Source organism: Podarcis tiliguerta (assembly GCF_965153285.1).
Source record: "Podarcis tiliguerta genome assembly, chromosome: 4".
In the NCBI taxonomy this organism is placed as follows: domain Eukaryota; kingdom Metazoa; phylum Chordata; class Lepidosauria; order Squamata; family Lacertidae; genus Podarcis; species Podarcis tiliguerta.
Window position 1 is genome coordinate 54415446 of NC_139537.1, and position 15495 is coordinate 54430940.

A 15495-nucleotide genomic window follows, 5' to 3' on the forward strand; every position below is an offset into this window, starting at 1 on the left:
AATAAAAGACTTTACAAAAAGATCAGCTGTAAGGGAAACCCAAATAGGTGTATCTTTAAAAAAAAACAACCCACACTTTTTTTAAAAAAAAGGATTGCAAGGCAGATTATTTCAACAACTGTTTATTTAAATATTAAATAAAACACAACTAATCATTTTGGTGTACATCTCTTTAACATAAGAAACAAAATGATCTCGTCATGATAAAAAATAAAACTATACATCTTAATTAAACCAATCACATAGTGTATTTAAATAATCTATTGCATTGCAGTCTGCAAAACAGTACTGTCAAGAACACTACAAGGGGGAGGGAAAGGAGACACAAACCCTGAAATGTTGAAAATGACCTTTTTCTACTTCAGAATAGTTTCAAAGCATTTTCTATAGCAATTGGGGAGGGGGGGGCTCAAGAAGTAAAGTGCTTGTCATTGCTTAGAACAAAAAGTTGTTTTTTGTGGCCTCTTGATCTATGGTAGAAAATAAAGTAAAAAGACAGAAATGGTTGGGGTGGGGAATGCAGTTCATAAAATAACAGGTTGCTACCGTTTTACGAAAATGAAGGCAACGTTGCTGCTTTGCGACGGATCTTGCTCCCACTCCTTGTAGCCACTCCTACAAACCACACACCAAACCGCCTTGCAAGTTAGCATGAGTCTGGTATTTTCTCTGCCGAAAGGCACCAGTCAGAGAGAAGGTTGTACGGAGTTATTTCCCTTCACCTTGGAGATTCCAGAACACAAAGCAGCAGCAGCAAACTGAAGACACGTCAATATAGATACTGTACACAGATAAAGAGGTTGAAAAGCCACAGATAGATCTATACAACTTTATCTCCCTCCTCACTACCACCACAGACAGACAGTCTTTGGCTTATTTATTTAAAAAAATAGCTTTTTTTTTCTTTTTCTTTTTTTACATATATAACACTGCAGGTTGCAAGAAGCAGTAGTAGTAACTTGAAGGCACCCCTGTGTTACATTTAGAGATGGGTCCTTAAAAGTGTTAGACAGAATGAAGCTGTTTTCAGACATTTGAATGGTAATTTTGGCCAAGCTTGCTCACCTGCTACTGACAATTGATCTCCCACACTCTTTACCCCGCCAACTATGTATTAGGTCAAAGGAAGACCCGCTGTGGTCTCCCTGCTCCCTGTGACATCCATTGCCAGGCTTCCACTGGTATCAACAAAAGCCATTCTCTGGTCAGAGGAAGCAAATGCCAGGGAACTCCAAAAAGCTTATTTCAAAAGCCAAGTAGTGTATATTGTCTTCTGAGTCCTATATGTGTGCACGCACACACACAGAATATTAAAACCACAAATAAAAATGCCTAAAGTAAAAACAACAACCCTCTCGTCTATTAGTATACAAAACAACAAAACCCAGAAGTTGTGCTGTTCATCTCACTTAAACTAGTTTGTTCAAAAAACGATTGTTTACGAAGAGTATCAAGTTGTGCTATCCTATTTCCTTTTGACTGTCAGTACAATTGTCACAACCTTTTGAATATTGCACGTTTCCCCAACGAGACGGTTCAGTTTGGACCCTGATAACGAAATGCATAAAAATCTTATTAGCAGCGGCATTAATTGTGTGCAGCACTGAGAGACATCCCATAGGCAACCTCAAAGCATTTGATAGTGCTTTTCAAGGGGTGGCAGAGGGAAGGGAGGTAAAAGAAGAATTTAAAAAGAAAGCCTTCCCACACAAGCACCTCTTAGCAATTCTGCTCCCATCACCTCTGCGGTATTCCATGGGCATCTCGTCATTGATGCACAGACATTTTCCTACTGTTGAACCTCACCACCACCGGAAGAGAGAAAGGCAGGAACACAATTTGTAGTCTGGTAACAGAACCGCCAAAGGACAAATTAATTGCTTCTAATGAATACAAACTACCCTTAGCTGCTACAAGTGAGAGACTAAGCAGAAAAGTTCACAGTTTCCTCTTAAGGTATAAACCTTTGAGTAAGGGAGAATATAAAGTAAAGAGAGGTATTGGTTCCTTTAACAAGAGTATAAAAACAAATAATGCGTAATAATTTTGTCATTATTCCCCTATCAACGATTAATGTGACACAAAAGCATCTGTGTTTATGTTTGTGGGTGGCGGTTTTTTCTTGCTTGTCGTCTTTAAGAAAAGAGGTAATTATCGTCTTCACAAATCCATAAACAAATATTGTGAATAGGGTGGCTCTGGTCCCTTCTTTGAAAAGCCTTCCCCTGCTACACCACAACCATTGACAGCCGTCAAAGTCTTGCATAACAGCAGAGCTGTATTGGCCTGACTTTAATACAGTACCAGAAAAGTGTTCTCCTGTGCCCTCCCCACCCCACCCCCACTTCCCTGTCATTCTTTTCTTCCAAAAACAAAAAAGTTTTTTTTTCTCCTTTCCGTTTCTGGTTACATTTGTTCAGTGCAAGTACAGTTGAAGCCAAAAGACGCAAATATTGCTTTTTTCTTTTAGTTCTATAAAGTTTGGGGCTTTACTAAGCCAAATGGCCTCTTCACATATTTCAAACAGGTTATTGCTTCTGAGTTTTTACTGTTGCAAAAAATAATAAAAATCACCCATCTGCAGATCGTAGCGAGAGCAGCACACTCTTCCAAAAGAGAGATGTGTGAATCACAAGAACTGGAGAGCAGGAAGGGGGGGGGGAGGGGAATCTTATTTGACTAAGACGAACTTCCCCATCTGGGTGGATGTAAGGTCCTCCATTTCAAAGTCCCCATGCTGCAAAGTAACTGCATCATAGCTCGGAGATTGCACAGCAAAGCCATTCTGCTGAGAAAACATGGAGGCGATGGGGGAGACATTGCTACTGATGTGCAGGTGGGTGTCTAGGAGGTGAGCAGCTGAAGTTACTGGAGAAACACTGACTCCAAACAGGTGAGGCTGGAGAAACTGGGTGTTGCGGAAGGCAAACTCTAATGAGTTCTCGCTCTGCAGTTCGGACAGGGGGGAGGAACTGGATGCTTTGCTTCCTGTAGTGTCAGGCATGAGGATGGTGTGCGACTGGGACACCTGAGAAGGTTGGTGACAGGCTGGCTGGTGATGTTGTAACTGGAGCATTCTGGATACAAGAAAGAAGAGAGTGGAGAAGTTATCCATTTTTAATATGCTTCCTTGGGGTTGTTCTCACATTACAGCCTCTGTCCCTCACACCTTGGCATTAGAAGCATTTGTCTTTGCAAGTCATGACAGCAGATTTGGTGGGGGGGAAACATTCTTCTGCATGACTAAGCCATTGGTACAGAGTCTCCCTTGTGGGTTGCAGCCCTACACAGACATTCCATCTCTCTGTGTGTGGTGGGAAATGGGGATCTTGCCAGCTTAGCCCATCCCATCCTCCGTGGTGTGCTTGCCTCACCCAAAATGCTGTTTGCAAGTTTAGCTATGTGTGTACAACCCAGCATGCACAGATCCTACCCACACCACCCGGAGATGTGAAAATCAAGAGGCACAGTTCAGTGTGGTCTGAGCTTATGTGGATACTAGGCTCTACATAGCCCCTGTACATAAGAGGATGACCCGGGGTGGGGCTGGTGTGATTTGCATCCCCACCATGCACACAGTTTGGATGTCTGCGCAGGACTCTATGTGATGCAGAAGCAATGTAAGATGCGAAAAAGAATCCTTCCATGCCTGAAAATACTAAGAACGAATCTTATGACAACAGCTGGAATTCCTCCCACCCCCAATAACAATAATAATAAGCCCATTGAAAGCAGTGGGCTTCAGTTAGCCCTGGCTAACCTAAGCCCACCCATTTATGTTTAAACCTGAGCACCCTATATCGCAAACTGATGCTTTAAGTGGAGCTAGCGATGCTAGCATCAGATCACACATCATGTCCCAAAAGTGATGTGGAAAATAAACAGCTCGTCTGTTTTCAATGTGAAGGCAAGGTCATGATATACTAAGCTACTGTTACAATAGCCAGTGTGCTGCTCTCTCACCTCTGCTGCTGAAGCACCTCTTCAAGGAGGTTCCTGCTCTCTCTGCTGCTTACGCCGCTGCCACCATTTCCCCCGCTGCTGTATACGCAGGCACTCTGCTGAGAATGCTGGAAAGGACTCGTGCCGTTCCGTGCTACCCGAGCAGATGAGGACTGGCACACCTGGCGAGCGAGCCCTTTGATTTTATTCAGTCCCAGAAAACCTTTGGCTCTAGCATTCTTCCGTAGCTGCTGTCTAAACGCCTTCAAGCCTATAAAGCAAAGAAGAAGAAGGAGAGTTATAAATCTACCAGCATGACATGTTGACATTGTCTTTGGACACACACATTACTTGCACCTACTACAGACCTGCTGCAGCTCATTTCCCCACCAACCAGGAACCTCGTACAAGAGCCACAGAAGACAAATAGAACCCAATTTTATCTGCCAAGCAGCTCCTCTTTTCCCAACTTCCATATCTTATAAACTGCACTGTTGCATTTTCAGGTTATTTCATGGGATGGGCAAATAAAATGTGTGCAGATGGTCTGTGCTAATCTTATGATGAAAGCAGGAGTCTGGCATATTGATTACAGAACTACAAAAAGCGAATACTTGATGTATCTACTGTGTGTGTTTATGGACTGGTATTGCTTACATAGCAAGGAAATAATTACCTTGAGTTAGTGAGGTATCAGATGCCCTCCTTCCTTCCTGGAAGCTGACCGGCAACAGAGAAGCACCACCCAGACAGCCCTGAGCCTGCAATACTGGTGTGTCCGAATGGGAAGTCGGAAATGATGATGTAACTCTGGCTGTCGCTGGGTGACCAAGCATCATCTGATCTTCCAAACAGTTGCTCAAAGCCACAGAGCCATCATTTGCTGATGAAGTGAGGCAGCTGTCAGAACTGGTTCCTTCCGTAGGGCTTGCGGAAGAGGAAATGACTATACCTACAAAAAGAAGCAGATGGGTTGGAAGAGACCGCCTGCAAAATGGATACAGGAAGTTAAAGAAGAGTGTTGGAAATAAGATTAATCTCCCCACCCAAAGAAAATCTACCATTAACCGAAGCCTCAGACCACAATGCAAACAAGTATAAAACTCACAAGGCTTTGTACGTGGCAGGCGTGCCATCCCAGTTATAGCAGCAATGTAGTCTTGTAGGGTGATTTTATTGCTAAAGCAAGTAATAATACAATAGGGGATCCTTGCTCTATCAAGTGCAGCTGCAATAGTTATCTTGGTTTTAGGGCTTACATGGCCTTTTCCAGGGGACAGGATGAAGGTACGGGAATAGTGCTGACACTATTGTGGGTTTGTGTGGTGTGTGTTTAGTAAAGGTAGCACACAAATCATGGCAGGTTCTGTAGCTTACCAGGAGGGAGAAGGCTGTGCTGGGGAGGTTAACCCGCCAGTGTGCTTGCACTGCACTGACCTCCCTGCCATCTCTTCCCTCTCCTCCCTGGAAAGCAACATCAACCTACCAGCCAAAAAGCTAGCATAGCTGGCTAGAACTCCGTGTCAGAGGCAAAATATCCTGCTTCCAAAAGCCATGGAATGCAGCGAGAGATGCAAACTGTTCACTAAGCTTCAAAAGCACACCCCATAGCCACTGAAGATAGGTACCAAAGAGTGAAAACACACAATTTCCAAAGAAACTAGGGTGGGGAGGGGATGGGAACAGGGAAGAATAAAAAAAAGTAAATAAAACAGTTAACAAAAACTATGGTCTGATGTTCAGACTTGCACTTTTAAATTAAATGGTTACATGAAGTGCTCTATTGTTTTGGGGAGCAACAGAGAACGAAGAGAGAGGGAATTTAAAGGTTTTAAGAGGGCATGGCTAGCGAAAGAGCCTGTTTTGCTTGTCTCAAGAAAAATAATAGGAAATGGCTTTATACAGAATCAATAGCATTGCCTGCAATGACTGGCAGCTGCTCTCCAGGGTTTCAAGCACAAATCTCTCCCAGCTCTACCTGCAGACTTCCAGGATTGAACCAACAGCTCTGCTGCTGAGTTATTATATATTCTCAATGGTGCTCATACCACCATCTTCCAACTATGGGAATGCCAGCTATGGGGCTCATATTTTGACAAAATGTTGACAAACACCGCAGCTACAATGCTTAAAAAGGGAAATTCTCTCTACAAAGATGATCATGCTCGGGTAAATGTCGTTCAGATTTCCAATAACCATTACATGTTTATTGTGCACTGGAAGGAAAAGCCCCATTCTGGAATAGGCCTGTGAGAGTTACTTGGCTGTTTGGCTCCAAAGCCAAAATGTTTTAAATAGCCTACTGTGAATAAATGCACTAAACAGAGGCACAAAAAAACTTTGGTGTCTGTCAACATGTTGTTTAAAGCACAAAAAGGAAACACTCTTCTACCCTCTATGTATATCCTGCGGTCTGCCCTTCTTGCAAACACTTACATGGTGGAGAACACTGATAAAAATGCGTTGTCACTTCAGCCAGCGTGTGCCTTCGGCTTGTGTTGATGGGGAGGCGAATGGGGTTGAAGGCTTTAATTTCCTCCTCCAGCTCTTTGTCTTGCCTGACCTCCTCACTGATGGTGGTTTCCAGGAGGCTGTTTGGAGAGATTGAGCGATTCCGAAAAAGACTGTTGAAGTTCGGGTCCACAGGAAAGAACATAGGCTGAAAGGTCAAAGAATACAGGAAGTGATAGAGTGCCCTTGTTTGGTTCTTCCCCACATTCCTCTCCCCAACGATCCCTTCATTATCACAGCTGCTTGGGTACCCTGTGTATTATGCCTCTATGATATCCTTCAAGGGATTTTTTATTCAGTTTTATGAATTTAACATGGGAGTGCAAAACAAATAAAAAGATGGGTGGGGTGGCTATTTAAATGCATCCTAGCCCTTTTTGCCCCCAGGTCTCTCTCTCTCTCTCTCTCTTTCACACACACACACACACACACACACAAACACAGGCATGCACACTTCCTTCAATCAAACATGAAGTGAGGACGCTAGCAGCACCAACCTGTAATGGGTTGTTTATGTCACAATCCATTTCTGCCTGCAAGGGCGACTGAATCAGATTCTGGGGCTGCTGGTAGAACAGAGATGATCTCAAGGTCTCGCTGGCAAGGCTGTTCTGAGGCAACTGAAGCCAAAGAAGGATTGAGAGAACAGTCATTACCAACCGCTCTTGTAACTAGAACAAATGCATTAAGCTTGAAAGGCTGCACGGGTATGGATCAATATGAAAGGATGAATTAATTTGCTCTTCAATAAATACATATCCATACAGAGTTCCAAGTAATACAGAGGTTAGGACATTGCACAGGATGCGGCTCCCGTCTGCTTAATGCTTCACAGACGGGAGATTTCCTGCAGCCTATAGTTTTTACACTTGTATAATTCATTCTACATCCTCCTGAGTGCTTGCAGAATTTTGGTTTTAAACCTGAAGCAAGCCACGTTTCCTGTCAACACTGAGGACGGGTACAAGAGACCTCCTCCCCACCCGCTTCCTATCCCCTGCTGAAAAATGTCCTTTGATCTCAGGCATAAAAAGAAACATGAGGAAAATGCCACTCTTGGTCACACAAAATATAAGCTACTGCCCCAGAAGCAGAATATGCAGCAGAATATATACTTCTTAAAAGGACAGAGAGGAACTGGTGTGACCTTATGAAGGACAGCGCATCATCTTACCTCAATGTTGCTGAAGTCTGAGCTCCTTGGCCTTTGCTGACGGCTGCTTACTGGGCGATTTGACAACTGATTGCTTCGGTACTCCTTGAGACGCTCCAGGAGAAGGTAATAAATTGCAGCGAAGTGATTGTAGCTGCTGTTTTGTAGAGACTAGAGGAGACAGGAGAGAGAAAGGCAGCTGTTAATAGATTGCTTGGTTCAAAGGGGGAGTGCCACCTCTTCGCTAAAGGTCAGAAGGTCAAGACGCGTTTACTTGGAAGAATGAGCCCCCGAAATCAAGAGGGATTCTACAAAATGATGCATTTAAAATAGAGGGGTTGGGGTGTGTGTCTTCTCAGAAGACAAAAAACCTTGGTCATGTGTGCTTTCAAGTTACGTCTCATATGTCCCATATTTCCCTCTTATCAGCCAGGTATGTCTGCAGCCTAATAATTCAGTCTCGTGCCTATAGTGCCATATTTGAGAAGCCCCCTGCCTGGTTTCCAGATAACGTGGAAGAAATTCTACCAAGCAACACACCACTTTTTAGCACCACCACAACATGGGGCACCATTTTCAAAATTTGAAATCTAAATGGGAAACATATTACCCTTTCCTATAGAGCACAATGTCTATTCCAATATTTTATAAGGGACAAGGGCTTCTCAGATGCCAAACATGTAGCTAAGGGCTCACCTCAACTGTTCTCTGCCTATCAATCCCAAGAGTATGCATGATCCCAAGGACTTGTTCATTGTAGTCACCCAGGTTAGAGTTGTAGTTATGCATGGAGAATGACAAAGACTGCTGCTGCTGAAGGGAAGGGTCTGCCTGCATCCACTTGTGCTGCTTTATTTGGGCAATTGTGATTCGTTTTGTGGGATCTACAACCAGCATTCGTCGAATCAGCGTTTCACAGTCTGTTGAAAGACAAGACACAAAACCGAAACATGAATATAGATATTAAGAGGCAAGACACATCACTGAAAGCTAAACTAGTGGCACTACTTTTTATCCTTCCCCTAAAAGAGCACCAAACAACTGTCTGATAACCTAAGGTAAATCTATCTTCATGGCTATTTTGCAATTGCATCACATACCACTCAAAAGAGTTTAAGCTGTTTTTGAGTCTATATGCTGAAAAAGGTGAAAAATTAACTTGTTCTTTTTTCCACAGCATGAGCAAGATGTAAGTTATTGGGGAACTGTAGCAAACTGTCGATATTTCAGTCTTTGACAGAATGTCCTAGTTTTAATGACTGAATGAATTTAAAATAATTTTTAATATGCCCCTTTTCATTAAATAAAATATAAGCCACTACAGCCAGAGTGTCATTCTCTTCTACACAGATTTGTCTTTGTACATGTCAAAGAAAATCTACCTGGGAAATGTATGTTTTCACTATCAACATAGATCTAAAGGGTTCATCTAAACACCAAAAACAGGATTATGCAAGACAAAAGCTTTTATCTGGAAAATATGGTTCAAAACCTAAAAATCTGACAAATAACTAGAAAACAGGAAAGGAATTGTGGATTTCTAATGCCAGAAAGGTTGGTAAACACACCTTGTGACATGAAGTAGGGAATACGGAATCGTCCTTCGAGCACCCTTTGTCTTAAAGATGGCAGATTGGGTCCATCAAATGGCAGAGAGCCACAGACAAGGACATAAAGCACAACGCCAAGGCTCTGCCAAGAAATAAAACAGTGCAATACATGAATGCCTGAAATGCAGTCAGCGAAGTTTGTCAAGCATCACCATCTTGGAAAATTAATACACAACCAGAAATCTAATACAGAATGCAATACCTACCCATATATCAAGATGCGGACCTTCATATTCCTTTCCTTCAAAGACTTCAGGGGCTGCATAAGGTGGGCTCCCACACCACGTAGAGAGAGGCTCTCCAGATTTGTAGAAGTTTCCAAACCCAAAGTCTGTAGAGGAAGATGAATGAAATATTGCTTTATATTTTTTAAAATACACTTGTAATTAAAGCAAGCAGGGGGCACTGCAAGGGACCGCTATGTATTTGTTTTGTTTTTGTATTTCAGTATTGGATTTTATTCTTTTATTTATTGTGAGCTGTTCAGAGAAAGTATGTCACTGAGCAGCTTATATAAATCCAGTAAATAAATAAATTGCACCTATGCTTCTTTGCTAGGTATTATATATAATCCATTCAGCAGGTTCATAAACATAGAATTACAAAGGTTCTGTCTATTGCGGCATCACACAAAGAAGTTGTTCATACAAGGATTTCATGAAGCCCTACTAAGTTTTTTAGTGACATCATCTGTGCAACCATTCTCACCTGCAAGCTTGATGTTCATGTTAGAGTCTAACAACAGGTTCTCCGTTTTGAGGTCTCTGTGCACTATATGATGACTGTGGCAATATTCTACAGCTGAAAGGATCTGCCAGAACTTCTTCCGTGCTTCACTCTCACTCAGGTGACCATGGGAAGTCAAGTGATCTGCCAAAGACAATGACAAAAGGGTCAAATACTAAATGCCACAGACAAACTTCTCCTTTGACCCCCAACTAGACTTTCCTCCTTCAGTGTTGTGACCTTTACTTTGGATATCTAAGCATTAGGATCGAAATCCTCAGCTTCTGTACCCTCATAAAACAACATGCCCACAAAGAAATTCCCATTATATGGACTTCAGCTAATTAAGGAATTCATTTATATCAGGCTTTGCAGCCTAGACCAGACAAATACTTGTCTGTTCAAAGCACAGTTATCTGAAATAGAGTATAACCCATATAATCCTATGTCTGTAGAAGTCTACAGATAAACAAAGCCCACATTTATCCGAATGCTAAGATGCATGCTCATCACCCAACATTCAAGTTACTAAGGAAGTGTCTACTGCTATGCTTTGATAAGAACTTACCAAACATTTCTCCATTTTTTGCAAATTCAGTTACAATGTAAAGCATATCTTTTGTCTCCATAACCTAATAAGGGTATAGAGGGAGAGGAGAAAGAGAGAAGGGGGGAAAAAAACAGAATGCATTAAAGATACAGGCCTTTGAAATATTTAATATACTTTGAATATCAAATGCATTTGCTCCACAGAAAAGAGCTAAACGAAAAGACCAGGCTTCCCTGCATGAACCTAATCTTGTTTCCATACAGAGATACTTCAGTAGCATCCACCTCTTCCTTCAATGTCCATAATTTATTACATTAACGTATATTAACTACACAGGCGTATCATGTTATTTAAGGACCGTTAACAGGACTCATGATCTCACTGTTAGGAAGCAGGTGACCGACACATTCAGAAGGTGGAACAAAAAGCAAACAAGAACTATCCAAGCGCCCCATTCACACTTGGTATTGTGTAGGTTTATTCACTCAGTAAGTTACTAGACGGTGCCTGTCTATCCATAACAGCTTCCTCTGTGTGCACAGCTATTTCTCAACATCCATCAACACTGAAGTGTGAATGGCAATTTCAGTATCAATTTATTTCTAAAAGGCATTACCGCCTGCAAAAGAAGTTTAAAATGACCTAAAGCATTTTTAAAAAATATGGTTCAAATTCTTTCAAAAAAATAAATGTAACACGTTGCTCCCCGAGACTGCCTCTCCTGCTTTACAGCATCAAATGATAAATAGAAAACATCCGTCAAAGACAGCTCTCCCAAACAGAACTGTACTTTCTGGTTCAGTAAATTCTGGCTTACAAAAAAGGATTAAGAACCACAAAGCAGTATCAGTGTCTTTTCAGAAACTATACTTTTTAAGATTCTGCAATGAGGTTTGACTATCAAAGGCAGAGAAAGGCGCTCTCATCCCACATATAAACATAATGAAAAATATAAATTTTAAATATATATACATAGAAAGAAGTGACAGGAAAGAGTAAGACATTTAAAATGTTCTGGGAAAGAGGCCAATTGGATTAAAATTAGACAGTGCTGTTGAAACTAAGTCAACACTATCCTTCCACCCCCAAACTGGCATTTCACCTAATTCCTGCAGCTCAGACTCCTCCACCAAAGGGGTGCATCAAAAAATGAACACAGAAAAGACGTGTAGGTAGAAATACTATCCTCTCCTCCTCACAAAAAGAGCTTCTAAAAACACTTTTCTGGTTCAGCTGAGTAGCCTAATTCAGCAATGAGAGGATTTAAACAATATTCAATGCCTGAAATATTATTTTGACCTGGACTATTTTATAGAAAGGAAATAAAAATTATCTGTCAGGTAGGTAGAGTGATGACAAATAGACCTAAATATGTGTTACAGCAGTTCATATTGGAGCCATATATGTGTACTTCAAAAATAATACTGCCACCAAAACAAGTTTCTCACTGGCTCTGCTTTTCATATTTGCGAAGCTTATCCTTGCTCATCTTCCCAAAGATATTTTCTAGGCATCTTATATTATGGCAATTGTTACAGTACACTGAACTTAAGAGCAGCTATATTCTTAAGCCACGTTTAACATTTTCTTCTTCCTTAGACAAAAAGTCACTCATCACCTTCCTCTTAAATCCATAAGGTGCTCTTTAAGATGATTAAGAGGAACTTCCACCAAACACTAATTAGATAAGATGTTTAGCATTTGTAAATTCAATTCTGCTCACCAGATGCAGAGTACATCAGTTTTTGTTCTTTTTTTAAGGAATGCATGTGCTGAAAATACAACTGAGCTAGAACAAATTGCATAGTATTTCACTGTGGCTTTTGAAGTTCCTAAAACCAAGATTTTAAGAAAACTTCCTGACCCTAAACACATTTACTCAGACAAAGCCCAATTTCAACTGGTAATTCAAATAATCAGCACTGTAAGTAGAGGTTTGATTGTGGTTTTGAAAATTCTATAAGCAGAGAAGTATTTTCATCATGTAAAAGCACAAGGGATTTTAGTTATGTATGCCTACCCAGCACACCAGCACATCAAATGATTTACAGTCACATTTGAACAATTTATAACTGTTTGAATTGATTTTGAAAACAAAATAACAACCTTCCTAAATATTTAGATATGAAATACTTTGTCACTTTGTTCCAGCACTGTTTAGAAAAGTAATGCTAATTCATTTCCTGTTGGAAGCATGTGCATTTTAAGATCATTAGCAGCCAAAGCCATAAGGATAAGTCTAATAGCCAGGTAGTGATCAGAACTTATCTCTTACCTGATACAGCTTGATAATATGGGGGTGGTTCAAAAGCTTCATAATCTGAACCTCTCGATAGATTTTCTCCAAATTGCTTGAATCTAACCGTGTTTTGTCAATAATTTTTATTGCAACCTATAGTTTCAAGAAAACAAACCCAGAACACTTGTAAAATATGGTTTTATACTACTGCACAACATACACAAGTACAAATAAAAAAATGTTTTGAAAAACAAATCATATTTGAGAAAGTTAGGGGATCAACAAATGCAATAATAACACAAAGACTCGTTCATTGACTATCCATTTCATTGGAACCAACAGGACTTGTAAACAGGTAAAAGTGAATGCAGCACAATTGTAAGCATGTTTACTTAGAAGTGTCACCAAATTCAACTTACTTACTCCTTAAACTATGCTTAAAGACTGCTACACTTAGAAATCAAAGTGCCAGTCACTGAATTTAACTAAAATGGCAATCACTCCCGATGTTCCGTGTTTTATAATATATTGTCTAGTCCAGATTCAAGAAAATAGATCATAGGTTGACTAAGAATTTCAGCATATATAATTAAACACACACTCTCACTCTCTCTCTATATATATATAAATAAAACAATTTCGAAGCTTTCAGTGTTTTGATCCAAATCACATATCCCACTAAAGTTCTAGAAAGATAATGTAAGCTGGAGTTGCACTACACAGCTTATTTCAAAAACTGACAACTACCTAGGAATATCAACTAAGACACCATGTCTTCAGTTTGTTTTAACTATGTCAACAAAAATAATGAAGAGAGCACTAATCACCAATATTTCAAATTCATTTTGAAGTGATTTCAATGTGCAAATTGAAGTGCTGCTATTTTAACTACATTCTATTATACAGTCTACTCCAGGGAGTTTCTCTTAATGTACCTAGTTTAGTCCTTATCTGTGGAAACAGAAAGCTCCACAGAGGAATACTACCAGCTCTTTACAGTTGATTTTCTATACAGATCAAGGCAGCAAATATCAACACACCCACCTGCGTTTTGGTGACTCTGTGTCTGGCCAGTTTTACTACAGCAAAATTGCCTTTTCCCAAGGTCCTCTCAATATCATAGAATCCGACCCGAAGAGGCCTTTGCTGGCTGTGGCTTGAGGTGGGGACAGTTGTATAATCTGACATGATCACCATGGTTTGATTTTGGTGGGTGACAAATGCTATTTAGAAATGTCTACATAAACCTTCCTCTTCCGAGACTGGAATCTGCACCTGCAAGAAGACAAAGTTCCAGTGAATTTTTCAGTGAATTATTATATATATATAATCTGCCCCACTGAGGTTCTACCAAATTGCCTCAAACTTCAGAAGTTAGTCCTGAGGACTTTTCAACTTGGAGAAAGCGCAACTGACTCTTTCAAAGCTTGCCTAAGATGACTACACAACAAAGGCAATGAAAGGTACTTTTGCAGCTTAAAAAAATTAGCAATAAGTAGGAGAAAAGTGCTGGGCAAGTTCTGTCTAGGATGAGGGAAGAAACAGGTTCCAGGATCATCTGAAAAACTAACTTCTGCGCCCAATCCATTCAAGTTCCACTAACAATGAATGGGACGGGAATTGGGGGGCGTTAAGACGAGCGCCGCGCAAATCCCCTGCGGCTTGGCGAGTCTTGCAGCTTGGGAACCTCGCCTGGACTATTCACAAGACGACCGTCATCTATACTATATACATATATATGAAGATAAAGAAACGCGCCACTAAAAAGCTACCTAGGGGCTGCAGCAAGGGCTTTCCTCAAAGCAGCCGCCGTCCCGGGAGGCAGAGAGAGAGACTAGGATACCCAGACTGTGTGGGGAGCCCAGGAATGCCCCCGAGGACGGAGCATGAAAGCCACGAGGCGGAGGCGCCGCGGGAAATTCCCCTCGGAAAACTTGCGCCCCGAGTCAGCGCAGCGCCGGCTGCGAGCGTCTCCCCGCGCGCCTCGCTCTCCGACTCTACCTTGCGCTAGGCGGGCTGGCTGGCGGGCTGACTGCTGCCGCCGCCGTCGCCGCCTCCTGCTCCGCGCCCGCCTGCCTGCCTGCCTGCCAGGCTCCCAGGCTGCTGCTGCTGCTGCTGCTCTCCCTGCTGCCCTCGCGCTCTGTGTGTGCCGGGGCCAGAGGAGCACGCGGGAAGCCCTCCCTCCGCCCCCTCCGAAAACCGAGACAGGCCCATTGACGTCACTTTGACGCCAGAGCGACGCGCGATTAAGCGCGAGGCTGAATGAGAAGGGAGAGAGAGACATCCAGCCGTTGCCAAGAGACGGGCGGCTCTGACGCGCGCCCAGATGGGCCCGTCGCCCTGGAGATCGGGAAGGTGGGGTGACGTTAGCGCCGAGGGAAAGGGAGAGGGAGGAGGAGGAGGAGCGGCCCTCCCCGCTCGAACCGCACCACGTGACCGTTTGTTATCATTGCAGGGGTCGCCCCCTGTCGGAGCCGCAGCGCCTCCAATTAACCCGTCCGGCGCCGGAATTCAGTCTAGGCCCTTTCTCTCTTTTTTCCCCCCTTTCCTTTGTTAACCCCTTGTGCCCCGGAGCCCAGTGTGAGATTGGGCGCGTGGAACTCTACGGGCTCTACTGCGTGAGAATGTACGAGACCGTGTGCAAAGGGCGGCCGGAGAGCGGGGCTGCTTGGCAGTTAACGGCCGCACGTGCGCCGCCTCACCCGAGACCCCGATTAACCCCGTAGGCGCCAGTGGGGCGGATTTAACCTCTTGGCCGACGCGG

The 15495-nt window shown here is 42.4% G+C and overlaps 1 protein-coding gene and 1 long non-coding RNA gene across 3 annotated transcripts in view; one reads left to right on the forward strand and one right to left on the reverse strand.

The window, feature by feature from the left end:
* LOC310676071 overlaps positions 1–15495 on the forward strand; it is a 113821-nt gene that overhangs the window by 92739 nt on the left and 5587 nt on the right. The window lies entirely within an intron of this gene.
* On the reverse strand, positions 107–15406 carry SIK1 (salt inducible kinase 1). 2 transcript variants are annotated; one of them, XM_083437313.1, is made up of 14 exons: positions 14733–15406; positions 13776–14006; positions 12768–12884; positions 10511–10574; positions 9925–10086; positions 9423–9547; positions 9175–9298; positions 8303–8526; positions 7628–7777; positions 6951–7073; positions 6379–6601; positions 4619–4894; positions 3964–4213; positions 107–3077 (listed from the first exon to the last, which is right to left on the reverse strand). In XM_083437313.1, the coding sequence occupies exons 2-14, from the start codon at positions 13926–13928 to the stop codon at positions 2672–2674; spliced, it is 2397 nt and encodes a 798-aa protein (XP_083293439.1). In that variant the 5' UTR covers positions 13929–14006; positions 14733–15406; the 3' UTR covers positions 107–2671. The 2 variants fall into 2 exon arrangements, with proteins under 2 accessions (XP_083293439.1, XP_083293440.1); XM_083437314.1 differs by having other exon boundaries at positions 14504–14932.

Excerpts from the sequence above, each read along its gene's own strand:
- SIK1 (XM_083437313.1), bottom strand. The coding sequence starts at position 13,928 with ATGGTGATCATGTCAGATTATACAACTGTCCCCACCTCAAGCCACAGC. Across the intron at positions 8,527-9,174 it reads TCCCTACTTCATGTCACAAG|ACTGTGAAACGCTGATTCGA; the intron begins GTGTGTTTACCA and ends GTCTTTCAACAG. Across the intron at positions 3,078-3,963 it reads GAGGTGCTTCAGCAGCAGAG|AATGCTCCAGTTACAACATC; the intron begins GTGAGAGAGCAG and ends TCTTGTATCCAG.